Source organism: Pelodiscus sinensis, chromosome 5 (assembly GCF_049634645.1).
Source record: "Pelodiscus sinensis isolate JC-2024 chromosome 5, ASM4963464v1, whole genome shotgun sequence".
Classification (NCBI taxonomy): domain Eukaryota; kingdom Metazoa; phylum Chordata; order Testudines; family Trionychidae; genus Pelodiscus; species Pelodiscus sinensis.
The window spans coordinates 4,393,389-4,421,342 of NC_134715.1; the positions used below are offsets into that span (position 1 = coordinate 4,393,389).

The window sequence follows — 27,954 nt, forward strand, 5'->3', positions numbered from 1 at the left end:
CAAAGGCCCACCTGGACAGGGCATAGTATAACCATTTGTTTTTGGCCCCTCTGGGGATTCCTCACTCAGATCAGATCAGAATGGTAACCTCCCTGCCTGTACCAAAGCAGAAGCATAAAGATAGAATCGAGAGCATTGCTTATTCTGAAGGTGTGGGGCCTCCCTATACCCAGGGATTGTTAACTCCTCAAAGAGCCCAGTGCAATGATCAGTGAACCTGGCCCATGCATAGAGTTTCCAGGCACTATCGTAATGCAAATAAGAATTAATAATTAAGACTGTACTCCTCTCTTAAGGCATTGACCTGGAACATAAGAGAGATTAATTCTATTTAGCCACGTGGTGCAGTGCAAGGCTCAGTTAGGAACATGCTGTTGCACAGTGCGATTGGGCTGATGTTGCATGGGGAAAGTTTAAGTCTGGCTCCTCCTAACGAGAGTTTCCCTTTGCAACATTAACATTCTTCTGACATAGATTTTTGGATGGGATTTCATTTAAGACTCTCTAACAGTGAGAATAGGACTGAAAGAGTTAAATGCTTACCTAGAATTTCACTGTAATACAAATCCCATTCTCCCCAGTACCTCTGAAAAACGTAGTCCTGTAGGCGGTAAGACACTATGTTTTTTATTCTTTCGCGGAACGACAACTTGTCTGTGAGTTCAGACAAGGCTGCAGGCACGTACGAAGGTGGAGCGGGCATCTTCCCACAATGCCGCTCCATTGTCGAGGCTGGTGTGAACCGCAGAGAGTACACAAATGGAATTCTGAGCTTGAGAGCAATTAGGTCTCCACAGAGACACACCGGATCAGACAGAACCACATCATACTTGCCCCTCTGCAGCCGAGCCATCAAATCCTGGCTGGCTAACACGCCATCACACGAATGTCTATTTACCTCATTCATTTTGTTGACCACCTTTTCCAGTTCCTTGTAGAACTTCCAGAAGGTCAGTGCTGTTGGCTTATTATACAGCCACAAGTTCACTATGTCTTTGATCAAGGAGTCAAGGTGGTTTTTTCCGAAAGGCACAAAGTACACCTCAAACTTCTCTGCTGTCTCATCATGCGATGTCATGAAGAGGGAAGCGTTTGACACTAGGACGGTGACATTGTGCTCTCGGCGTATCAGCTCCTGTATAATGATCTTAATATTTAACCAGTGGCTGCCCTCTGTAGGCCAAATCAGCACATTCCCACAGAAGACTGTTCCTAGCAGAGTGAGCTGGAGGGCTAGAAATTGGATGTGCTTCTTTGACACACGGATTCTGGTTGTGGTGGAAGCCATGGTTGGCTGGTTGCCTAGATAGGAATCTATTTCTCACGGTCAGTCAACGGCTCTCAGTCTCTCTCAGTGACGTGGAATAGCCACTTGTACGGTACTCCTAACAACACACACACCTTTTCCAGAAGAGATGTTTCTGATGAAGTAGGTCTTAGCCCAGGAAGACTCAGACCCAAATAAAGCGCTACTTCCTTAAGATGCCACAGGACTCCTCGTTTTTCCAAACCTATGTTGTGACGGATGCATGTGGAACACAAGTGCAGTTTATGTCTCTGCATTAATAAGACAGAAAGTGTTACAACATTTCTTGCTAAACTCATCTCTTTGCACTTGTTTTATCATCATTAATTTCAATGGAGGAGAAAGAGGGCCAGAGGAAAACCTACACTTCAGTGAAGTCTTCAAAAACAGGGCTTCATATGAGCCTTAAGTGGCACATAAACCTTTTGTTGCTCCCTCTGCATAGGGAGCACCTGCCCCCCTATTGCCATGACCCCTCACCCTACAACATCAACAGGCCTTATGTTACTTACTATAGCAGCCTTGCCTTATGTTTAGCACGGGTTTTTCCTTTGGTCTAAATATTTCTCCTTTTTCCCTTTTTTAAAAAATAGATGTGCTGGCACTCACTTGTGTTCATCTGCCTGTGTCAGAATTCTGGTTTTTACTACACCCTGCCAGTTTGCCCAGTAGTAAAGTTAGGCTTCCTGGCAGGGAATTGCCAACACAGCTTCTGTGGTCTTCTTAACAAATCGGTGTTACCTTAACTCCACTCCCGTTATCTAGTATGGAGGCTATTTAAAATATTTTCTGACGGTCTCGCTCTTCTCAGCCTCAATAAACACCTGTGAATATTGGTCACTCAATACCCATCCAGCATAGCTTGTCATTCGTACAGGGCAACATTGGAAACACAGGCACTGCAAGGTCTACTCCAAATTTCCTACCTAAGTACCTCAATCATTATCCTCTGACTAATAGAAATTGTGGATTCCCAGCTCTTCTGAAAAATCAGGCCAGTTATTTAGACGCCTAACTGTGAATGTAGAAACCCAACTTTATGGCCCCAATTTTTAAAATTTGGACCTTTCATAGTCAGACTTTTTAAACCGACAAGTTTTCCCAACCACATGAGTGTAAAAGAAATGAAGGCGGGGTCCTGGAACAGCCCAGTATATTCCAAATCAAAATAATTCATCGTCATCATAATAATTATTCATGCTTAATATTTATAAACAGGTAGTTTTTCAATTGTTACTAAGTAGGCATTTGGGGCTCACTTGAATAGTCCAGTGCAATTCATCTGCTCTGTAAGATTAACTCTTCTGCTAGTGCCTGATTTTTCACTTACTAATTTTACCATTCTGCAGTGGCTGGTCTAGAATACCTCCCACTGTGGACACGCTGTTCTCGAATAAGTGTCACTTTATTCTAGTACAGCGCACACACAAAGCGCCCTGATAATTCCAGAGCAATGTGATTTTTAGTTTAGAATACACTGCCCAGACCGGGCACTATTCTGGTCAATTTCCCCATGTAAACAAGCCATAAGAGATGACAAACACATGCACCAGAAGGCAGGTTTCTCGGATTCCAGTCCTGCAACTGGTTCCACTTAGGCAGATTCCTGCTTTGGAGCCCACCAGCACAAAAGCAGTTGTAAGGTCAGGGCTTTGGTTTGCCTATCAACATCTCAAGATGTTGTTCCAGTGAGAAGTTCATATAAAAATTATATAACCACAGAGTCAAAATGTGGAAGTGCCCCACAGAAAAAACACATGCAAAAATCTTTTACCTAACAGAACATCCAGATATATATTTAAACTAGTTTCTTGTGAAGAAAAAAAATGTAACTACAGTTTCCTTCCAAACATTTTATATAACCAATTGCACATGCTGTCCCTTTACTACTCACCTCACCTTTCCCTTTGAAGGTCTGGCAGCACCTGTGTGCTGGAGACAAATACAAGGAGCTTAAATACACCTACCTTGAGTAGAGCTCTTTAACAGATACAGCGAGGGCGGTAAAGAATTATCCCGATCTTCTGTGAGAATGATTCTGTTCAATCAATTCTCACTGTGTCATGCACAAGTTACAAAAGAATAAATTTTATCTACAGATCTGTAATATGAGTTGGAAAACCATCAATGGCATCTTCTAATAGGCAAAAGAGGGCCAGATTTAAAGAGGTTGCAAGTCAAAACAGACAAATTAAAGGAAGTGGCTACATTAAAATAAAAGATGCCAGCTAATCCTACTCCACTAAGAAACTTGCTACAGGCAAATTCTTACCCTAAGCAGTTGATGTAAACCTCTCTCACAGCTGAAGCAGCCTCATGTCTGGGCCCAATCCTTGTCCCGCTCGGTCTTAGATGTCTCCAGCAGGCATCTTAGATGGTAGAGGGGACTCCTGGCAATGTTGGGAGAACCACCAGCCTCCCCTGCAGCCCACCCTTCTCAGGGGATAAACAAGGGACCGTACCTCCCCCCAGACATTAACATCTCTGTTTAGGATTATCTCTTTCCAGGTGCTTGTGTTACCTCATAGTAGTTACCTAACCTGCAAAAAATTCTGTTTTGTCCCACAAACAGTGTTTAATGTCTCTCTCTCGCTCTAACACACACACACACACACACACACACACACACACACACACACACACACACACACACACACGTCCATCTGTCTGTGAGCCAGTTTGTTCAAGTACTCCTCCTAAACAGTAAGACCTAGGACTGCCAAATTTGGCAGGCACCTTCCTCTGACCCTACTGTACACCAAGGTCAGGGGTTGGTTGTGCCTAGACAGTGGGACACACAGAAATGGGGCTGCGTTGGACAACATGGAAAGGGAGGGGGCACAGAGTGGAGCGTTGCGACAGGGAGGGGCACAGAGGGGAGGGACACCATACTGAGAGTGGAAACCGGGGGCAGCTGCACCACAAAGCGCGTGGCCAGCAGCGCTGGGGTTCCGCCATCCTGCCTGCCACCAGCTTGGGTACAGAGCCCTCCTCCCCAAAACCGAGAGCCTGTAGGACGTGGGAGGGACCAATGGGAGGAGGGGGGCAGCTCCCAGAACTTTGCCCCTCTCCAGACATCTTGCAGGCTACAGAGAGGCCGCTGGAGTGCTGCCTCCTCCTCCCCCCCATCAGGATGCAGGTGAATATAAACAAAGAACACAAGTATGTAGGGACATAATGAGAAAGGCTAAGGCACAAAATGAGCTCCATCTAGCTAGAGACATAAAAGGTAACAAGACAACATTCTACAAATATATTAGATATACAAAAGGAAGACCAATCACACGGTAGGACTGTTCTTCATTTCAGTAACAGAGAATGTGGAAATGGCAAAGGTCCCTAAAGATTTCTTTATCTTGGTTTTCACCAAGCAGGTTGGTAGCAACTGGATGCCTAACAGAGTTCATGCCACTGAAAACCTAGTAGGTTTGGGAGTTAAAATAGTAAGAGAACAAGTTAAAAATCACTTTTTAAAAAGTTAGTTGTCTTCAAGTCACAAGGGTCTGATGAAATGCATCTTAGAAAACACAAGGAGCTGATTGAGAAGGTGTCTGGAAAAGTCATAGAAGTCGAGAGACATTCCAGAAGACCAGAAAAGGGCAAAGCTAGTGCCCATCTATAAAAACGGAAGTAAGGACAACCAAAGAAACAACAGACCCGTCAGCTTAACTTCTGTGCCAGGCAAGATAATGGAGTAAAGAATTAAGGAATCCATCAGCAAACATCTGGAAGATAAGGTAATAAGTAACACTGAGCATGGATTTGTAAAGAACAAATCATGTCAAATCAACCTTATAGCTTTAATAGAATAACAAACCTTGTGAATAAAAGGGATGGTCTAGATGGTGCTTGATCCTGCCGTGAGGGCAGGGAACTGGACTGGATGACTCTTGAAGTCCCTTCCCATTCTAATATTCTAAGATATTATTATTATTTTTGACAGCTGTGTATAGGGACTTCCAGCGAGCTGTGGAGAGAGGTCCCACTTTGGGATCTGATGGCAGAGTCTGACTTAAAATCTAGGAATGTACAGCTCACTAGCACAATGGGTAGACGCCTGAGCTCTCCTCCAGATCCAATGAGAAGCACAGAAGGAATTAGAAAATGATGGGCTTGTTTGCTTCTGCGCTGGATTTGAAACCAGAACATCCAATTCCACTTCAGCTAAAACAGTGACTCCCTCAATGAGCCAGCAGTAACTGTAGAGGTTAGCCCCTCATGGAGACCAGCCACTTGTAGAGGACACAGAACATCACTGAACCCACTTACACATTCCCAGCACAACATCCTTCAGTCTACGAGCAACGCTGAGCTAAAAACTAGCAGTTCCAGGGTCATCTTTGCAAACACCCGGCACTAGTAAGTCTGCATCTCACACCGAATTAATGCTGATCTACGCCCTGGTGCCTCTTGGCTGGAAGGGAGTCAAGTCTCATTTGGAGATGGGAGGGCTGTAGACCACAGGAGGCACAAGTTCACTTCTGGCTCTATTAGGAACAGAGCCCTGGTCTCTCATCTATCCCATTGTGAGTATACAGAATGACAATCTTCAATTACATGATCACATGCTATTTGTCCCACCTCATTTAGTGCCCAGGAGTGATAGAATGAGGCAGGGTTACATTGTTAACTCCTCAAAGTGCCCAGCGCAATGATCAGTAAACCTGGCCCATGCATAGAGTTTCCAGGCACTACCGTAATGCAAATATGAATTAATAATAATAAAGACTGTACTCCTCTGTTAAGGCACTGATCTGGAACATAACAGAGTTTAATTCTATTCAGCCAGGCGGTGCGGATCAAAGTTCAGTGAGGAACATGCCGTTGCATAGTGCAATTGGGCTGATGTTGCATGGGGCAAGTTTAAATCCGGCTCCTCCTAATGAGAATTTGTCTTTGCAACATTAACATTCTTCCGACATAGATTTTTGGATGTGAATTCAAGACTCTCCAATAACAGTGAGAATAGGACTGAAAGAGTTAAATGCTTACCTAGAATTTCACTGTAGTACAAATCCCATTCTCCCCAATAACTCTGAAAAACGTAGTCCTGGAGGCGGTAAGACACTATGTTTTTTATTCTTTCGCGGAACGACAACTTGTCTGTGAGTTCAGACAAGGCTGCAGGCACGTACGAAGGTGGAGCGGGCATCTTCCCACAATGCCGCTCCACAGTCGAGGCTGGTGTGAACCGCAGAGAGTACACAAATGGAATTCTGAGCTTGAGAGCAATTAGGTCTCCACAGAGACACACCGGATCAGACAGAAGCACATCATACTTGCCCCTCTGCAGCCGAGCCATCAAATCCTGGCTGGCTAACACGCCATCACACGAATGTCTATTTACCTCATTCATTTTGTTGACCACCTTTTCCAGTTCCTTGTAGAACTTCCAGAAGGTCAGTGCTGTTGGCTTATTATACAGCCACAAGTTCACTATGTCTTTGATCAAGGAGTCAAGGTGGTTTTTTCCGAAAGGCACAAAGTACACCTCAAACTTCTCTGCTGTCTCACCATGTGGTGTGATGAAGAGGGAAGCGTTTGACACTAGGACGGTGACATTGTGCTCTCGGCGTATCAGTTCCTGTATAATGATCTTAATATTTAACCAGTGGCTGCCCTCTGTAGGCCAAATCAGCACATTCCCACAAAAGACTGTTCCTAGAAGAGTGAGCTGAAGGGCTAGAAATTGGATGTGCTTTTTTGACACACGGGTTCCGGTTGTGGTGCAAGCCATGGTCGGTTGGGTGCCTAGATAGAAATAGATTTCTCACTCTCAGTCACGGATTCTCAGTGATGTGAAATAGCCACTTGCCCAGTACACTTTACAGGAAACACACCTGGCTCCAGAAGAGTGGATTTTCAAAACCTATGTTGTGACAGATACACCTGCAACACAAGTACAGTTTGGGACTTGGGATTAAGAAGACAAAAAGGGTTACAACATTTCTCTCTTGTTGAACTTCTCTCTTCCCACTTGTTTTTATCATTAGTTTCTGTTGAGGAGAAAGGGGGCCAGAAGAAATCCTAAGCATTAAGTCAAGTGTTCAAAAATATGGCTTCAAATGGGACTTAAGTGGCATAGTAGCGTTGTGTTGATCCCTGTGCATAGGGGTGAATATAATCCTTTTGCTTTATCTGTGGTAGTACCAGGGTAGTTCCACTTCATAATAGTCATTATGGCAATGAGAATAAGCACGCAATGTCTCACAATGCTTTTAACGGGTTGATTTTTAAGTATGATGAGATGGCTCCTCCTAATTTTCCCATGTAGGGTGACTGGAGAGCATATTGTCAGGCCTGGACTTCGAAGCCTAGCTTTTTTAACTGCAACATAACTACTATTTATTTGCACTTTTGTGAAGTCCACTAGGTGTCCATCTGAATCTTTAAAGGACTAAAATCCTTTTTCTAGCTGGCTCGGAGTCCTTAAAAAAAAGGATTGGGGGCTATAGAGAGGATTTGTTTATTTATGCTACTCTGGCTGGAGGAGAGACTTACTGGGCTCCCGGGCAAGGTGGGCACAGGATCTCTGGTATAAGGAGTGGAGCTGAGAGCTAGAGTCCCTGGCCAGTTCCTCCGTGTGTCATGCCATCTAGGGCTTGAACAGCCCTCTTTGCCACCCCTGCCCACAATCAGCAAGCCCCAGCTTACTTATTTTAGCAACTGTATCTTTAATTTAGTACAAGTTTTTCTTTTGGTCTGAATATTTCTCTTCCCTGCTCCCCCCCCCGAACCTATATTTAAAGATATGGTGACACCTGCGTAATAATTCTGTGTTTCGCTACCCTACCAGTTTGCCCAACATCAGACTGCCAACATTGCTTCTGCAGTCTTTTTAAAAATAGGTGTTATATTAACGCTCCTCCAGTCATCTAGTAGAGAGGCTATTTACTGTGTTGCCCTTCTCAGACTGTCTCGCCCTTCTCAGCCTCAATAAACACCTATGAATATTGACCACTCAATACCCACCCAGCATAGCTCGTCACTCACATATGACAGCATTTAAAACACAGGCACTGCAATGCCATATTTGCCACCTAGGTACTTAAAGAATTATCCTATGAAGCTTCCTCTGACTCCAGTAGATGCTGTGGATTCCCAACCCTTCTGAAAATCAGGCCAGTTATTTAGATGCTTAAATGTGAATGCAGAAGCCTAACTTTACATCCCTAGTTTTGAAAATGTGGGCCTTTTTTATTTCCAGATCTTTTAAACTGACAAGTTTTTCCAACCCCATGACTGTAACAGAAATTAAGGCGGTGTCCTGGAACATTCCAGTATATCTCACGTCAAAATAATTTACCAGCAAAATAAGAATTCACAGTTCTTATTTAGTTCTTATATATTTAGTATATTATAAACAGCAGGTAGTTTTTCAATTGTTACTCATCAGGTAGACAAGTGCGGCTCACAAATAGTTCAATGCAATTTTTAACAATAACTTCTGCCGTGGCCTGATTTTCCACTTACTAATTTTATCATTATTCAGTGGCTATTCTGGAACACCTCCCACTGTTCCTGAATAAGAGGCACTATTTTTTAGAATAATCTGTGCATTCAGAAAGGCCTAGTCTACATTCAAGAGGAAAGTCAAGTTAAGATACACAACTCTAGCTATGTTAATTATGTAGCTGGAGTCAAAGTATCTTAAATCGTATTCTGGGGCCATCCACACAGGAACAAATGCTCCTATTGATTCCCCTTATGCCTTGTGAGGAGCAGGACTACGGGCACTAGCAGGAGCACGCTCTCAGTTAAAATTAGCATATCTTCACTAGATCAGCTCATTCGAGCCGCGGAAGATCGACTGCGGCATCATCGATCTTTTCCATAGCTTAAACAAGCCCAAAGTGCCTTAATCATTGCAGAATAAAGTGACTTTTAGTCCAGAATGCACTGTCCAGACTTGGAACTATTCTGGTGAATTTCCCCATGTCAACAAGCCCTAAGAGATGATGGAAACACATATTCCGGAAGGCAACTGGTTCCTGTGAGGCAGGTTCCAGCTTTGGAGCCTACCAGCAAAAATGCAGTTGCAAGGTAGGGGCTTTGGTTTGCCTATCAACATCTCAACAAGAGGTTCCCATGAGAAGTCATTATACATTTATGTCACCACACAAACAAAATATGGAACCACCCCACAGAAAACTGCAGAAAACCCCCCTGCAAAAATCTCTTACCTAATAGGTTAGATATCTATCAGGATATTCTAATTACTGGTTTTTCTTCATGAGGAAATGCAGTTTCCTACCACAACATGTCATATAAACCAACTGCCCATGCTGTCCCATTGCTACTCACCTCAACTTTCCCTTAGAAGTTCTGGCAGCGCTTGTGAACCGGACACATGTAAAAGGAGCTTAAATACATTTAGCCTGAATAGAGCTGTTTAACAGGAAGAGAGAAATGCAGTAAACAGTTATTCTGATCTTCCATGAGAATCATGTCATGCAATCTCGTCTTACTGTGCCATTCTCCAGTTACTAAAGAATAAAGATTATCTAGAGATTTCCATTATGGTGCAAGAAACCATAATTGGCAAACCTCCAATAGCCAAAAGACGGCCAGCTTTTCAAGCACTAAGCATGACAGGTTTGATTACAGAAAACCGCCTAGGGGTTGTTTCCAGGTGTGCCGATCAAGCCACTGACGCCCGCCTGTGTGTCCTCTGTGGCTCCCAGACCGAGCATTCCTGGGTGTAGTAAGGTATTACAGAGGATTTATTCCCCCCTTCACCACCAGAGCAAACCCCGTCAAAGCCCAGGGTCTTGACATGGGAAAGCCGACCGAGGCAGCAGCAAAAGCATTCACAGATCTACAGACAGCCCTCGGCAGCAGTCCAATGCTTACAGCTAAGAGTTCATTCAAAAGACAGACACATCTGAGGTAGAACTAGGAGCTGTCCTATCGTAAATGGTCAGAGATCAGAACACCCCATCCTCTAACTTTGTAGGAAATTTCTTCCAAGAGCACAGTCAGTGGTTGGGAGGGAATGCCTCACAGTTAGGTGGGTTATGGGAACTCTGTGTTCCTGCCTACTGGGCAGACACTTTACCATCATGACTGGTCCCTGCCCCTACAACCTTTCCAGTTCTCCATACAACACCCGGCCGGAAGCCACCACACATGGCTATGTAGTTGATCTGTCATGGGTACGCTGCCTGATGGCCCAAGATGCCCAACCCCATGGTGTTCAGAAGGGCTGGGGGATGTGACACAGGATCAGGCCACATAGCTAAAGGAAAATGGTAGAAGGCAAGTATATTAGCCCCCGATTAAATGGATCTCTTTTCCTAGGGTAAGTGAAAGAGAGCTAAGTCAGGAACTTGCCAAGATCAATGACAGGATCTGAGGTGGCCCTGCGTCTGTACAAAGGGACTAATGGCACTCTCTCCCCCTCCCAGGCGCTAACTACATTCCAGATGGGAGGAGAGGTTCAGATCTGATAACACAGGAATGAGAACTAGAATAGATATGATGAAAGGTGGGGGTTGGTCTAAGAGCTGTGAGCTTTTCCGTGTGCCCTCGAGGGACAACAACGTACTTCAGGCTGGATTTGGAAGTCTCTGGTACAAAACACAGCTTTTTCCTGGTTAACCCATTTTCTCTTCACTTAAGAAAACATGGAATTCCTTTTCACTTTGAGAAAAAAATAACTTCTAAGCTCCTGCAGGGCCATATTTCCCACGGTTTGCAAAGTTGCATTGGTTTTAGACACTAAAAATAAACTTCATTGCAGCTTATATGCATGGGTTGCCTCATTCTTTCCTTTTTCAATCTCGCGGTCCATTCTTCCCATACAAGAGCTATTGTAATGGAATAGCTACGGGAAACCAAGTCATCTGCCGTGAGCATGAGATGGCAATAATAAGGTTCCATTTCCTGAAGCATTAAAGGCTCAACCCTGCAAGATGCTGAGCGCCTCGGTGAGTTGCTGGTCTGAGGTTGAGACAGAATTGTGAGGAGCCCCTGGATAAGGTTAAAAGGGGGGAAAGACAAGGGTGATATCATGGTAAAGGTCTATTACACACCAGGAACAAGGAAGAAGAGATGGATGAGGCTTTTTTTTTTTTTAATAACTAACAAAATTATTCCAAGTCCAGTCCCCTGCCCTCATGGCAGGACCCAGTACTGTCTAGACCATCCCTGATAGACATTTATCTAACCTCCTCTGAAATATACAGAATCATAGAATAGTAGGACTGGAAGGGACCACTAGGACTGGAAGGTTTGTGCAGCACTTGATGCACACTGCCATCCTGCTCCTGCATGAGCTTGACCCCGGGCTCAATCTGGAGTCCCTTTCCCTGGGTGCAGCAGCTACTCTGTGGCAACCACAGCCCACTGTCGAGAGATGGTTCTGGAGGCTGGACACCAGTTCCGACTGGTGGGACCGGCTGGCCATGGAATGGTGGGACGACCAGCAGTGGCTCCAAATCTTCCGCATGAGGAAAGAGACGTTCCTGGAACTCTGTGCCTGGCTCGCCCCTGCCCTCCAGAGACATGACACCCACCTGCGGCCCGCCATCCCTCTGGAGAAGTCAGTTGCCATCGCCCTCTGGAAGCCAGCAGGATCCCAGGCTCCCCGGTTGCACTCAGGGGCTGCTTGCTGCATCCACGTGCCACACAGTAACGCTGCACGAGGTTGCAAGTGTGTAGACCTCAGCACAATGTCCAGCCCGGGCAACACTCCCCTCCTCCCCCATGCACTTGCCTCCCCCGCCCTGTGTGAGACTGACAAAGAGACCACTCACCTAAGGATCCCTCCTCCACCGGGATCAGTTATTAGGATTGTGACGATATTGAACAGAACCAAGCAACTTAAATGGCATACAGAACACACTTACAAAGTTTGCAGGTGATACCAAGCAGGGAAGGGTTGCAAGTGCTTTGCAGAATATAGTCATGATTCAAAAAGATCTGGACAAACTGGAGAACTAGTCTCAGATAAACAGGATGAAATTCAATAAGATCCACTGCAAGGTGCTCCATTTAGGAAGGAACAATCAGTTTCACACACATCAACGGGGAAGTGACTGTCCACGAAGGAGAACTTCAGAAAGAGATCTAGGGGTGATAGTGGAACACAAGACAAACAGGAGTGAGCAATGGTACACTGGTGCAAAAAAAAAAAAAAAAAAGGTAAACGTGATTCCAGGCTAATTTAACCCAGAGTGTTAATGAGCAAGACAGGAGAAGTCATTCTTCCCATCTACTCTGCGCTGCTTAAGCCTCAGCTGTAGTATGGCACCCAGTTCTCCACACTGCATTAGAGAAGGTCAAGAGAAGAGCATCAAGAACTATCAGACTAAGGTATTTAATGGCCCTGAGGGCCTTAAAAATCAATGAATGCACACTTCACTAGTACTATGGGCAGACACCTGAGCCCTTCTTGGAATCTAACAAGAAGCACAGAAGGAATTGTCAAAATTACATGCTTGTTTGCTTCTGCAGTGGATTTGAACCCAGAACCTCCAACACTACAGCGCTCACCGTTACCTCGCTTGACGAAACAGTAGCTACCTCAATGAGCTAAGCAGCACTTGTAAAGTTTATCCTCTCATGGAGCCCAGCCACTTGCTGAGAGCACACCACATCACTGAACCACTGACATACTCCCATCAAAACATCCTTTGCTCCAGGGGCAGCACTGGGCTAGGCACTAGGCATTCTAATGCCACCATTGCCAACACCTGGCACTAGTAAGTCTGCACTTCACACCAATTAATAGTGAGCTAAACCATGGTGCCTCTCTACTGGAAGGGAGCCAAGTCTCACCCACCCTCAATTGGAGATGGGATGGCTGTAGTTCACAGGAGACACAAGTTCACTTCTGGCTCTGCTGGAAACAGAGCCCTGGTCTCTCACCTACACCCTTGTGAGTATACAGGATGACAATCTTCAATTCCATGATCACATGCTATTTCTTCTATCTCATTCAGTGCCCAGAAGGTGTAGTATGAGGCAGGGTTACATTGTAATCTGCTTACAGTGTGGAGCTCAGTGACCCCAGTCCATGAGTAGCGTTTCTAGGCATTACTGTAATATAAATTAAAATTAATTATAATAATAAAGACTTCACCCATATGAAGACATTGGCCTGGAACCGAAGAGCTGAATTCTGTTCAGCCAGGCGGTACAGCACAAGGCTCAGTTAGGAACATGCAGTTGCACAGTGCGATTGGGCTGATGTTGCATGGGGTGGGTTTAAGTCTGGCTCCTCCTAACAAGAGTTTGTCTTTGCAACATTAACATTCTTCTGACATAGATTTTTGGATCGGACATCAATTAAGACTCTCTAATAACAATGAGAATAGGACTGAAAGAGTTAAATGCTTACCTAGAATTTCACTGTAGTACAAATCCCATTCTTCCCAGTACCTCTGAAAATAGGAGTCCTGGAAGCAGTAAGACACTATGTTTCTTATTCTATCACTGAACGACAACTTGTCTGTCAGTTCAGACATGGCTGCAGGTACGTACGAAGGTGGAGAGGGCATCTTCCCACAATGCCGCTCTGCTGACCAGGCTGCCGTGAGCCGCAGAGTGTACAGAAATGGAATTCTGAGTTTGAGAGCAATAAGGTCACCACAAAGACACAACGGATCGGACAGAAGCACGTCATACTTGCCCCTTTGCAGCCGGGCCATTAAATCCTGGTTGACTAACACGCCATTACAAATATGTCTGTTTTTCTCATTTATTTTCCTAGTCACCTTTCCCATTTCCTTGTAGAACTGCCAAAAGGTCAGTGCTGTTGGCTTATTATACAGCCACAAGTTTGTTATCTCATTGATCAAAGAGTCAAGCTGTTCTTTTGTAAAAGGCACAGGGAACACCTCAAACTCCTCTGCTGTCTCACCGTGCGGTGGGATGAAGATGGAAGCGTTTGACACTAGGATGGTGACATTGTGCTCTCGGCGTATCAGCTCCTGTATAATAATCTTAATATTTAGCCAGTGGCTGCCCTCTGTAGGCCAAATCAGCACATTCCCACAGAAGACTGTTCCTAGCAGAGTGAGCTGAAGGGCTAGAAATTGGATGTGCTTCTTTGACACACGGGTTCTGGTTGTGGTGGAAGACATGGTCGGTTGACTGCCTAGATAGGAATCTATTTCTCACTCTTAGACTGGGGCTCCCAGTCTCTCTCAGTGATGCGGAATAGCCACTTGTCCAGTGTTCCTACCAACAAACACACCTGCTCCAGAAGCCTATGTTGTGATGGATACACCTGCAACACAAGAACAGTTTAGGTCTCTGGATTATTAAGACAGAAGAGGCTACAATAAGTTTAAATTGTTTAAGTCTTATCTTTCCACTTGTTTTTATCATTAGTCTCCACGGAGGAGAAAGAGAGCCAGAAGAAATCCTAAGCATTAGTGAAGTCTTCAAAAGTAGGGTTTCAAATGGGACTGAAGTGGCACATATGCCTTGTGTGGATCCTTCTGCGTATGGGGCGAATTTAACCATTTTCCTTTATCTGTGGTAGTGCCAGATAGTAACATTCCTTATGGAAATGAGAATGAGTACTGAATGTCTCACAATGCTCCCAAATATGATACGCCTCCTGCTGATTTTCCCACGTAGGGTCACTGGACAGCATATTATCATGTCTGGACTTTGAAGGTTAACTTTTTTAACTGGAACACAATTGATACTTATTTGCACTTTTGTAAAGGCCACTGGGTGTCTATCTGAATCTTTAAGTGACTGAAATCCTTGAAATATCTGGCTCAGAGTCCTCGAAAATGACTCGGGACTCTGTGGGGGCTATCAAAAGGGCAATCTATTATTGATTTATGTTACTCAAGGCTGAGGAGAGATTTACAGAACCTTGAATAAGGTGAGGGCGCAGGCATGTCTCTGGACGGTCAGGGCCTCGGGAAGGGGTAGGGGTAGGGCCTATCCTCCCATGCTATTCATGCCAAGGCTGCAGTGGTAATTTAAAGGGCCTGGAGCTCTGGTCACTACTACCATTAGGGTTGCAGCAGACTGACCAGGAGGCAGGGGCAGACTGGCTCGGCAGGATACCGGGAATTTCCCGGTGGGCCGTTGTGTCCGCACACCGTTGCTGCTCACTCCGAGCGCCTTTGTGTTCGCGCTGCATGCGGCACGCAGAGCCTGACCCACCGCCTGCACCACGTGCTGGAAATGATGCAGGGGGCGGGGCTTGAGGGGTGACGTCATGGGGAGGGCCATTCTCAACCCATTTCCTGGGCCTATTTTGATTGCCAGTATGCTCCTGCCAGGAGGCATGGGCCCTTTTAAATCACCAGTCCTTCAGGTGGCTGCCCCATTTCATAGAATCCTAGGGCTGGAAGAGATCTCAGGAGGCCATCGAGTCCAGCCCCCTGCCCAAGGCAGGACCGATCCCAACTAAATCAACCCAGCCAGGGCTTTGTCAAACCGAGACTTAAAAACCTCTAGGGATGGAGATTCCACCCCCTCCCTAAGGAACCCATCCCGGTGCTTCACCCCCCTCCTAGGGAAATAGTTTTTCCTATTGTGTCCCATTGATGGCCCTGATGTTACTAAACCAGCTTTACTGTTAATTTAGCACAGGATTTTCATTTGGCCTAAATATTTCTCTTCCTCCCCCCCACCCTTTATTCAAAGATTAGGTGACACTTGTGTTCATGTGCATGTGTAATAATTCTGTTTTCTGATGATATTGCCCTTCGGAGCCTCAATACACACATGTGAATATTGGTCACTCAATACCCATCCAACAAAGATCATAATTTGTACAGGGCAGCATTGGAAACCCAGGCTCTGCAAAGTCAATCCCGTATTTCCAACCTAGATATCTAAATAACTGTCTTATTAAGCACCCTCTGACTAACAGAAGTTGTAGGTTCTCAACCCTTCTAAAAATCAGGCCAGTTATTTAAATGTGAATGTGACAGCTTAACTTCATACCACCAATATTGAAAATTTGGGCCTTTTTCATATTCAGAATGATTATGGTGCCCAAATCAAAATAATTTGCCATCATAACAACTCACACTTATTTCTCATAAACAGGTAGTGTTTCAATTGTTACTAATTAAGTAGACAAGCAGGGTCACTTAAATAGTCCAATGTAATTCACCAGCAGCTTCATAACATTAACTCCTCTGCCACAGCCTGATTTTCCATTTACTAATTTTGTCATTATGCAGTGGCTATTCCCACTGTGGATGCTCTACTCCAGAAGAAATGTCACTATATTCTAGAATAATCAATGCACTCATAAAGTGCCCTAATAATTCCAGAGCAATGAGATTTTTAGTCCAGAATACATTGCACAGAAAGGGAGCTATTCTGGTCAATTTTCCCATGTAAACAAGCTCTAAGGCTATGTCTAGACTATATCCCTCTTTCGAAAGAGGGATGTAAATTAGGCAAATCGAAAGTGCAAATGAAGTGAGGAATTAAATATCTCGTACTTTATTTGCATAATGGCGTCCAAGCACTTTTTTGAAAAAGAGTTTTTCGAAAGTGAAAGCGCTGTCTAGATGCGGTTCTTTCGGGAGAAAAAAAAACCTCTCTCGAAAAATCCCATACTCCTCAAAAAATGAGTACGGGATCTTTCGAAAAAGGAGGGTTTTTTTCAAAAGAACCGTGTCTAGAAAGCGCTTTCACTTTTGAAAACACCCTTATTAGAAAAAGCGGTGTGATGTGATTATGCAAATGAAGCACGGGATATTTAAATCCCCGCTTCATTTTCACTTTTGATTTGCCTAATTTACATCCCTCTTTCGACAGAAGGATATAATTTAGACATACCATGAGAGAGGACATATACACATGTTCCAGAAGGCAGGTTTCTTGGACCCCAATTCTAAAACTGGTTCATTTTAGACAGGTTCCTGCTTTGGAGCCTCTTAGCACAAATGCAGTTGCAAGGTGGGGGCTTTGATTTGCCTATCAACATCTCAACAAGATGATCCTGTGAGAAGTCGATATAAAATTACATTTCCAGTCAGACAAAATATGGACCCATCTCACAGAAAATTTTAAAAAAATATATATAAAAAAATATTTTACCAAATGGAAACTCCCTGATATATATTTAAACAAATTACTCTTTTTTATTAATCAGAAAGTGCAGTTTGCTACCACGTTACATAAACCAACTGCACATGCTGTCCCATTGCTACTCACATCACCTTTCCCTGAGGAATTCAGGCAACCCTTGTGCACTGGGCAAAAGTAAAAGGAGCTTAAATACATTGGGTTGTGCCCACGAAAGCTCATGATACTATCTACATGTTTTGTTAGTCTTTAAAGTGCTGCAAGACCATTTGTTGTTTTTTAAGCTTACCCTGAATAGGGCTCTTTAACAGGGACGGTGATTGCGGTAAAGAGTTATCCTGGCCTTCTGTGAGCATGATTGTGTGGAATCTATTCTCACTGTGTCATGCTCCGGTTACTAAATAGTCAAGATTATCATCAGAGCTCTAGGATGAAGAGGACAACCATAACTGGCATCCTCTGAAAGCCAAAAGAGAGCCAGATTTTCAAGTACTAAAAACGATGGGTTAACCCCCTAGGCTTTGTGGTGTTTACTGATGCCCCAGCCCAGTGTCAGGGAAGGGCAACCAACAAGAGTAGCATCCGGGGCCCAGCCCTGGCTCAGGACCAAGCAGCAAACAAACAAACAAGAGTTCAAATTGGGACACACAAACAATCAAGTCTCCTTGTTCTGTTGGCCTAGAGTAGCAGAGGGAGAAGACCCAGGGGTTGGGTGGCAGGTAGGGGTGATGCAAATCCACCCACTCCACGGCATGCCAGCCTAGGGCCCTAGCAGCAGATCAGCCTGCTGCTTGATCAGCAGGGATCCCACCTGCAACACATTGGCATGGGGTCTGGCTATCCCTGGGCTCCTTCCATTCTCCCCCTCTGCACATACCTGGCTGCAAAGCCTCTGGGACGTGGAGGGGTCGAAACCTCTAGCAGGGTTTGTGGTTCCACCAGGTCGAAGTCTATCTTGGGTCCCGGTGGTCCAGGCCAGTCCTCAGCCTCCTCCCAGCTCAGGCGCACCAGAGCAGGCGTCTGGTTCCCCTGGCAGCTGGGGCCTGATGGAGCTCCTGACTTGGCCTCTTATACTGCTAGCCACGCCCCCTCCCCCCGACTTCCAGTCAGGGGATTGGTTGGGGCCAGGTTCCACCCAAACAGGCTCACTCAGCATCTCACTGCAAGGGGAGGGGGGCAGTTACTCTGCTCTGGAGCTCCCTGCCCTGCAGCTGTTGCCATTTCCACCAGCTGGAACTCTCCGTCCCCCCACAACTGCCTGCTTGCTGCTGGGCCGCTTCCTCCCAGGAGTAGCGCTGCTGCAGCGCACCCACCACCTTTGCTGCGTAGCATGGGGGGGGGGCCCTGCTGGCCTGCCTCTCCCCCACCCCGCCCTAGAGGGACTCCATCAGCACCCACTGTCCCAGGGTCCTTTTCTGGCTGGCTGGCTGCCGCCGCCTCCGAGCTGTGACCCCCCGTCAAGAAGGGGGAAGAAGACTGGACTTGTGGAGGGGGTTTGTGTCCAGAACTGAGCCAAACCCCACCTGTGCTCCTGGGGTGGTAGTAGCCCGACTGTTGTGAGAGGGGCCAGGGAGGAGGTGGGGAGCCCTCCCCCTTGTCCAGCTGCCCTCCCCCTCACTGCCACCAACTGCAACGTACCATCTGGACCTGCTCTTTGCCCCTCAATGGGGCTAGCCGCTCGGCCTCCCCGTGTCCAGCTGGGACTGTTTTTCCTGCAGCAGTGGGTGAGAGGCTGACCCCCATGAGCACTTGTGGGCGCACTCCCATCCCCTTGAACTTGGCTCCTCTCCCTCAGTTACGTTTGGATTGGGGAGGACACCCCATGTTTTTCCCCTTTGCTCCCTCACTACAGCAGCTTGCCCCCTGCGGCCTGCCCTGCCCGTTGTTTGTTTCTCCTTCCCTCCCCGAAAGTTTGTTTACTTCCCCCCCTCTGCCCAAGCCTCTGAAAGTTAGTTAGGGATGTTTCCCATACATTTACTGTGTAACCCTTCTGCCGGGTAGAGTCTGCAGCAGCCAGGGCTCGGTTCAATATCTAGGGGTCCATCTCACACAGAACTGGCTTGAGCCCCCACCCAGTAGCCTGGGAAATTCACACACCCCTGCGTGCCCAGCTCCAAGGGATTGAGCAATGTCCTTTGTCCCTCAGGCTCACCAGTCCAACAAAGTAAGAGTTCCGTTCACTTACCCAAACTTTCTCCGTACCCCCTTCACCCAAACTTTCTCCGTACCCCCTTCAAACGCCCCACTTACAGCTCTTGCCCAGTCCGTGCGGACCCCGACACATCACTCTGATGACTGCACTCATTGAGCCTGAGGCCATGCCAGCTTTGAGCTGCTCCTGTGGTCTGCTTGCTTGGCCTGCCACTGCTCCTCCCGGCCGCCTGCCAGTCGTTTCTACCAGCCGCTCCGCTGGCCGCCTGCCGCCGCTCCTATCGGCCGCCCACCAGCCGCTCCGCTGGCCGCCTGCCGCCGCTCCTATCGGCCGCCCACCAGCCGCTCCGCTGGCCGCCCACCAGTCATTCCCGCCAGTCACTCTGCTGGCCGTCTGCCACCGCTCCTATCGGCCGCCCACCAGTCGTTTCCGCCAGTCACTCTGCTGGCCGTCAGCCGCTGCTCCTATCGGCCGGCCACCAGTCGTTCCCGCCAGCCACTCTGCTGGCCACCACTCCTACCGGCCGCCCGCCAGCTGCTCTGCTGGCTCTGCTGCTCCTATCGGCCGCCCGCCAGTCGTTCCCACCAGTCACTCTGCTGGCCACCGCTCCTACAGGCTGCCCGCCAGTCGTTCCCGCCAGCCACTCTGCTGGCCGCCTGCCACTACTCCTACTGGCCACCTGCCGGTCATTCCTGCCATCTGCTCCACTGGCTGCAATGGGTCTGGCTCCAGACCAAACCAGTGACTTCAGCTCTTAGCGATTTCAACTCTTTAGCCAGCACCTAGGCTGGCAAAACATTCCAGCTTCCACTGGACTAGCAAAAAGACTCCTAATGGAGTCTGCTTTGGGTCTATCCTTAGACCAAGGGAGGAAAAGGCAGGTTGAACCAGTCTTACAGCTGACACCAGCTGGCTCAAGCCCTTTCCCCCCAACTTCATTCACTCAACTCTGGAATGGGGAGGCTTGTTCATCTGAGACACCATCATGATGGTGTCTCTCCTGCAAGCACTGGTGTCATATTTTACAGTTCCCACATTAAGGGGTAGCATGATTTGTGACCCCCACAACAGCCCAAATTAGTTATAATATATCACATTCCATTCTAACAACCGATCTTCCATCAGCCCTGGAAGAATTGGACTTACATAACCACACCTCGGATTCCTTCCCCATTCTGGCATGAGCTGTATTTATATATCAACAGTTCACAGTTAATTATCTTGCAGAGCTAACCCAGTTGAGTGAGCATACCCACCCGCAGGGCAGCTCTCTCCTTTTAGCTGGCTGATAGCAAGCAGTAGTTCAGCCCCTGCTTACAACTGGTTAACTGTTAACCTGCCCTTTCTGGTGAACTCTGGCCATTGCCAGCCAGGACCATCCGGGGCAGCCACAGCCATGGAAGGGCTGTTGGTTGAGGCGCCAGGATCGCATGACTGTGGCGGGGCCAGAGAGCAGTCTGGGCGACAGGCCCGGAGTTAAAATGGTTAATCAGTTAACCATTTTAACATCCCTAGGTTATTTGCCTGCCCCTCCTGACCACCACACAGTTGGTTTGCCTGCCCTACCCCCAACCCCGGTTAGTTTGCTGTGGTGCCAGCCCCGCCTCTCCTAGCAGTTGCTTTCCTCTTGCCCAACCGTCTCATTGCTTGTGTATGTTCCCCAAACTCCCATTACCCCCTGCCTACTGCCTTTGTCCCCTCCCTGAGCGCTCATGTCCCTTTTTAGTGATCCCCATTCACTGCACTCCCCTTGATATTTTCATCGTCCTCCCCATCCCAGTGAAGCTAGAGGAACCAGCAGCTCCGCCCTGTGCCTGTGGCCTCGCCCCTTCTCCTGTCTCATTGGCACCCTCCTCCTTTGCCTTCAGCCTAGCAGGGAGGAGTGCTTCCTGCTCCCTTCTCCTCAGTTGCCCCTAGCTCGGTGCCCTCTTCCCCTGCCTCCAGTCTAGTGTGGAGGAGTGGGCAGCCCATTCCCCTTTCTCCGCCCACCACTCTCTCTATTGACACCCCTTTCCCCACCTGCTGCTTGGCGGGGAATGGCTGACCCTCATTCCCCTTCCCCTCTAACAAGTGCCTCCTTCTGTGACGGAGGAGGTCCCTGCCCTTTCCCCTCATGACCCCACAATCCCGGCATTGCCACCGGCTCCTGAGGCTGATCTCCCGACCCCCGGCCCGGCCTTTGCCACTGCCATGGCTGACGCTCTCCCCGACTGTGAGGGAGCACCCTCCTTGGCCAGTAAAAGGCCCCACCTGGGAGGCCAAACTTACCACAGCTGAGGTCTCCCTGCCCACCACGGTCCCGATACCTGCCATAGCCCCACCTTCCTCTGCCATTCCCTCCACCAGCTCTAGGGGGGCATCCTACCCACAGCCCCCAGAACATTCGCCCCACCTTCCTCTGCCATTCCCTCCACCAGCTCTAGGGGGGCATCCTACCCACAGCCCCCAGAACATTCACCCAGATGGCCACTGCCCTCCGCATGCCTCCAGCCCAACGACCATCTCCAGTTGCACCTCTGGCAGCTGGTGCCTGTTCTGCCACTCCGCTGCAGGGCTGGAGCACACAAAATCTCACTTGTGTGTGGCCTCCAACTGATTTTTCTGTGGGTCAGTGGATCCCAACCCCCCCAAAATTCCCTACCCCAGTCTTACAGAGACCAGCCACTTGAAGAAGACAGAGGACATCACTGAACCACTTACATACTCCCGCCAAAACATCCTTTGGTCTAGGAGCAGCACTGGACTAGGGACTAGAAGTTCCAGTGTCACCTCTGCCAGCAGCTGGCACTAGTAATTCTCTGCACTTCACACCAATTAATACTGAGCTAGGCCTTGTGCCCCTATGCTGGAAGGAAGCAAAGTATCATTAACCCTCTTTTGGAGATGGGAGAGCTGAAGTCCACAGGAGATACAAGCTCACTTCTGGTTCTGCTGGGAATAGAACCCCGGTCTCTCCCTTGTGAGTATACAGTACGACTATCTTTAATGACGTGATCACATGCTATTTGTTCTACCTCATTCAGTGCCCAGGAGGGATGGTATGAGGCAAGGTTAGATTGCAAGCTCCTTAAAGTTGCCCAGCAAATGATCAATGATCCTGGTCGATGCATAGAATTTCCAGGCACTGCCACAATACAAATAAAAATTAATAATAATAAAGACTCTTCTCTCATGTTAAGGCATTGGTCTAGAACCAAAGACACATGAATTCTAGTCAGCCAGGTGCTGTGGGGTATGGCTCAGTTATGAACATGCTCATGCAAAGTGGGGCAGGGTAACTGATGTATGGAGCAACTATACATACAAAATGATGGGAACTAAATTAGCTGCTACCACTCAAGAGAGATCTTGGCATCATTGTGGATAGTTCTCTGAAACCATCCACTCAATGTGCAGCGGCAGTCAAAAAAAGCAAACAGAATGTTAGGAATCATTTAAAAAGGGGATAGCAAATAAGACAGAGAATAACATATTGCCTCTATAAATCCATGGTACACCTACATCTTGAATACTGCATGCCTTATCTCAAAACAGATTTCTAGGCAATCGAAAAAGTTCAGAAGAGAGCAACAAATATGATTGGGGGTTGGAATGGCTACCCTATGAGGAGAGATTAATAAAACTGGGATTTTTCATTTTAGAAAAGAGGAGATTAAGAAGGGATATGCTAGAGGTCTAGAAAATCATGACTGGTATGGAGAAAGTAGATAAGGAAAAGTTATTTACTTGTTTCCATAACACAAGAAATAGGGTCAAATTAATAGGTTTAAAACAAATAAAAGGGAGTATTTCTTCACAAATTGCACAATCAACCTGTGGAACTCCCTGCCAGAGGATGTTGTGAAGAGCAGGACTTTAACAGGGTTCTAAAAAGAACTAGAAAAATTCATGGAGGATAGGCCCATCAAAGGCTATTAGCCAAGATGGCTAGGAATGGAGTCCTTCGCCTCTGTTTTTCAGAAGCTGGGAATGGGTGACAGGGGAGGGATCACTGGATGATTACCTATTCTTTTCATTCCCTCTGAGGCACCTGGCATTGGTGACTTTCAGAAGACAGGACACTGGGTTAGATGGACCTTTCTTATGTTTTCATTTAACTTTAATTCTGGCACGTCCTAACAAGTGTTTGCCTTTGCAACATTAGCATTCTTCTGACATAGATTTTTGGATGTAACATCATCAAGACTCCCAATTAATAGTGATAATATGAATGAAAGAGTTAAATGCTTACCTAGATTTTCACTGTAGGACAAATCCCATTCTCTCCAGTACCTCTGAAAAACGTAGTCCTGGAGGCGGTAAGACACTATGTTTTTTATTCTTTCGCGGAACAACTTGTCTGTGAGTTCAGACAAGGCTGCAGGCACGTACGAAGGTGGAGCGGGCATCTTCCCACAATGCCGCTCCATTGTTGAGGCTGGTGTGAACCGCAGAGAGTACACAAATGGAATTCTGAGCTTGAGAGCAATTAGGTCTCCACAGAGACACACCGGATCAGACAGAACCACATCATACTTGCCCCTCTGCAGCCGAGCCATCAAATCCTGGTTGGCTAACACACCATCACAGGCCAGTCTATTTCCCTCATTTAGTTTGCTGGCCAATTTTCCCAGTTCCTTGTAGAACTTCCAGAAGGTCAGTGCTGTTGGCTTATTATACAGCCACAAGTTCACTATGTCTTTGATCAAGGAGTCAATGTATTTCTTCCCAAGAGGCACAGGGAACACCTCAAACTTCTCTGCTGTCTCACCGTGCGGTGTGATGAAGAGAGAAGCGTTTGACACTAGGATGGTGACATTGTGCTCTCGGCATATCAGTTCCTGTATAACAATCTTAATATTTAGCCAATGGCTGCTGTCTGAAGGCCAAATCAGCACATTCCCACAAAAGACTGTTCCTAGCAGGGTGAGCTGAAGGGCTAGAAATTGGATGTGCTTCTTTGACACACGGATTCCGGTTGTGGTGGAAGCCATGGTTGGTTGGCTGCCTAGATAGAAATAGATTTCTCACTCTCAGTCAGGGGCTTTCAGTCTCTCTCAGTGATGTGGAATAGCCACTTGCCCAGTGCTCCTAACAACAAACACACCTGCTCCAGAAGAGTAGATTTTCCAAACCTATTGTTGCGACAGATACACCTGCAACACAAGAACAGATAAGGGCTCTGGATTAGTAAGACAGAAAAGGTTCCAACATTTCTTCCTTGTTTAACTCTTTCTTTCCATTTGTGTGTGTGTGTGTGTGTGTGGGGGGGGGTAATCATTAGTTAAAAAATGGAAAAAGGAAAAAGAGGGCTAGAAGAAAGCTGAACCATTAGTGAAGTCTTCAAAGGTAGGGTTTCATGAACCTTCTGTGGATCCTTCTGCATAGGGGTGAATTTAACCATTTTCCTTTATCTGCGGTAGTGCCAGATAGTAACATTCCTCATGGAAATGAGATTGAGTACGCAACGTCTCACTATGCTCCCAAATGGGTTGATTTTTTAAGTATGATGATACGCCTCCTGCTAATTTTCCCCACGTGCGGTCACTGGAGAGCATATCATCATGTCTGGACTTTGAAAGTTAACTTTTTCAACTGGAACACAATTGGTACTTATTTGCGCTTTTGTAAAGGCCACTGGGTGTCTATCTCCATCTCTGAGTGACTGAAATCCTTGAAATCTATGGCTCAGAGGCCTTGAAAGTGACTTTGGAATGTGTGTTAGTCACAGAAAAGGGTTATATGTTATTTATTCATTTGTTTTGGGTTTTTTTTCCTCATGGTTGAGGAGAGACTTACAAAAGCCCCGGACAAGGAGGGGGGCAGGCAGGGGCAGGTCCGTGTCCCTGGAAGGGGAGGAGTCTCAGGTGGAAGAGGCGGAGTTAGGGCCTAAACTCCCCATACAGCTCTTCATATCCTCCCTGAGACTGCTGCCCTGGGGCTCCAGGGGCAATTTAATGGGCCTGGAGTTCTGGTCACTATTATCACTATGGTAGCAGCAATGGTGATCAAAAGCCCTGTGCCCTTGTAAATCACTGGTCCCCCATGCTACTGCCCCTTTGTCTCCTTCCTGCCATCGTGGCACTGATGTTATTTATTATATCAACTTTAGCTTTAATTTAGCACAGATTTTACTTTAGATCTAAAAGGGGGAAGAGAATAAATATTTACTTAAAGATGGGGTGACACGTGTTCATCTGCATGTGTAATGATTCTGGTTTTTACTACCCTACCAGTTTGCCCAGTACTGAAGTTAGGCTTACTGGCATGGAGTTGCCAACATTGATTCTGTGTTTCTTTTTTTTCCAAAAAGACGTGTCATATTAACTCTCCTTCCATCATCTAGTACAGAGGCTATTTAACAGTATTTTCTGACTGTCTTGCCCTTCTGAGCCTCAACAGAAACCTGTGAATATTGGTCAGTCAATACCCATCCAGCATAGCTCAAAATTCGTAAAGGGCAACTTTGGAGATATGGGCACTGCAAAGTCAAACCCACATTTCCTAGCTAGGTACCTAAATAATTATCCTATGAAGCTTTCTCTGAGTCTGCTAGAAGTTGTGAATTCCCAACCCTTCTGAAAATCAGGCCAGTTATTTAGGTACCTAAATGTGAATGTAGAAGCCTAACTTGATAGCCCCAATTTTGAAAATGTGGGCCTTTTTCACATTCAGACTTTTTAAACTCCCAAATTCACGAGCGTAACAGAAATTAAGGCAGTGTCTTGGAACATCCCAGTATATCCCAAGACAAAATAATTCACCATCATAATAAGAATTCACACTTAGTTCTTATAAACAGCAAGTCATCTTTCAATTGTTACTAAGGGAGGCAAGTAGAGGTCACCTAAATAGTCCAATGCAATACACCACCTGCTTTCTAACAACTCTTCTGCCATGGTCTGATTTTCCGCTTACTAATTTTACCATTATTCAGTGGCTAGTCTGAAATACCTCCCACTGTGGACACACTGTCCTCTAATAAATGTCACTGTTTTCTAGAATAATCAGTGAACTCACAAAATGCCCTAATAATTCCAGAGAAATATGATTTTTAGTCCAGAATACACTGCCCAAACTGGGAGCTAGTCTGGTCATTTTCTCCATGAAAACAAGCCCTAAGAATTGACGTATGCATATATATCAGAAGGCAGGTTTCTTGGACCCCAATCCTGCAACTGGTTCCTGTGAAGCAGGTTCCTGCTTTGGAGGCTATCAGCACAAATGCAGTTGCAAGGTGGGGGCTTTGGTTTGCCTGTCAAGATCTCAACAAGATGATCCTGTGAGAAGTCGATATAAAATATCACCACACAAACAAAATATGGAACTGCCCTGCAGAAAAAAATTATGCAAAACTCTCTTACCTAATGGAATTTCCTGATAGATATTTAAACTAGTTACTGGTTTTTCTTCACTAGAAAGTCATTTGCTACCACAACACATTATATAAACAATTGCACATGCTGTCCCATTGCTACTCACCTCATCTTTCCCTTAGAAGTGCTGGCAGCATTGGACACATATAAAAGGAGTTTAAGTACACTTACCCTGAAGAGAACTCTGAAACCATAAGGGAGGAATGCAGTGAAAAGTTATCTTGATCTTCTACAAGAATTATTTTGTGCCATCTACTTTCACTTGGTCATGCTCCAGTTACTAAATAATAAAGATTAACTTCAGATCTTTTACACAGTTTGAGAAACCATAATTGGCCAATAGAGAGCCAGATTTTCAAGCACTGTCAGTGAGTGATGGGCTGGATTATATAAATCCCTCTAGGGGTTATCCTTTCATGTGCTGATGAAGCCACTGATACTGTCTTCCTGCCCTGTGGTCGAAAGCTGGGCCAGAAACTCTAGTCTCCTCCAGCCAAAGCACAAAGTTGGGGTTACCCCCTCCCCCTGCAGAGCAAACTGAACTAGCTCAACTCTGGTTCAGCTATAAGGGCTCAGCATCCAGGAACACAGACCCCAAAAAGGATCAAAATGTCAAATAAACCCATCTTACCCCATGTAAAAGTTTTACAGAGAGAAAGCCTGTAAATCTGCCTCCTTTATCTATGAAAGAGAGATATGCACATTGGTGGCTCCTCTTCCCTTCCCCTCCCTCCCCCACTTAACAATTATTTTCTCTGGGCTTGATAATAAACACAAGTTTTCTATTAAGTATAAAAAGTAGGATTTAAAGTGGTTACAAATGAAAACAGAACAAGTTATTAAATTAAAATAAAGAAAAGAACATCAGCTAATCCTAATCCTCCGAGAAACTTGTTACCCTAAAAAGGTGTTCTAAAGAATCTCTTTCACAAGCTAAGCAGCCTCCTTGTTTGGTTCTGATCCTTCCCCCTGTTCATTCTTGGATATTTCCAGCAGGCATCTTAAGGGGTAAGTGGAGAGGGGGGGGTCTCCTTGTGGCGCCCCCAGGGCTGGCCTTACCAGGAGGCGAACTGAGGCGGCCTCCTCAGGTGCCAGACTGTGTGTGGGGAAGGGAAGCACTA

General features: G+C 46.3%; 2 protein-coding genes across 2 annotated transcripts; both read right to left on the reverse strand.

Moving 5' to 3' along the window:
* Window positions 1-371: 371 nt before the first annotated feature.
* Window positions 372-9,675, reverse strand: LOC102458862 (UDP-glucuronosyltransferase 2B31-like). Its single transcript, XM_075929279.1, has 3 exons — window positions 9,611-9,675; window positions 6,299-7,195; window positions 372-1,173 (listed from the first exon to the last, which is right to left on the reverse strand). The coding sequence occupies exons 2-3, from the start codon at window positions 7,041-7,043 to the stop codon at window positions 491-493; spliced, it is 1,428 nt and encodes a 475-aa protein (XP_075785394.1). The 5' UTR covers window positions 7,044-7,195; window positions 9,611-9,675; the 3' UTR covers window positions 372-490.
* Window positions 9,676-12,676: 3,001 nt separating this feature from the next.
* On the reverse strand, window positions 12,677-24,607 carry LOC102459100 (UDP-glucuronosyltransferase 2A2-like). The gene is made up of 3 exons (XM_075929179.1): window positions 23,710-24,607; window positions 13,650-14,279; window positions 12,677-12,708 (listed from the first exon to the last, which is right to left on the reverse strand). Exons 1-3 carry the CDS (start codon window positions 24,449-24,451, stop codon window positions 12,677-12,679), a joined length of 1,404 nt encoding a protein of 467 aa, XP_075785294.1. The 5' UTR covers window positions 24,452-24,607.
* Between the last annotated feature and the right edge of the window lie 3,347 nt (window positions 24,608-27,954).

Bases quoted from the DNA above. Each gene is read 5' to 3' on its own strand.
- LOC102458862 (XM_075929279.1), bottom strand. From the start codon at position 7,043: ATGGCTTGCACCACAACCGGAACCCGTGTGTCAAAAAAGCACATCCAA. The intron at 1,174-6,298 runs GTAAGCATTTAA...TTTGGCCTACAG, and splicing joins GTACTACAGTGAAATTCTAG to AGGGCAGCCACTGGTTAAAT.
- LOC102459100 (XM_075929179.1), bottom strand. From the start codon at position 24,451: ATGGCTTCCACCACAACCGGAATCCGTGTGTCAAAGAAGCACATCCAA. The intron at 14,280-23,709 runs GTAAGCATTTAA...TTTGGCCTACAG, and splicing joins GTCCTACAGTGAAAATCTAG to AGGGCAGCCACTGGCTAAAT. The intron at 12,709-13,649 runs GTAAGCATTTAA...GCTTCTTGTTAG, and splicing joins GTACTACAGTGAAATTCTAG to ATTCCAAGAAGGGCTCAGGT.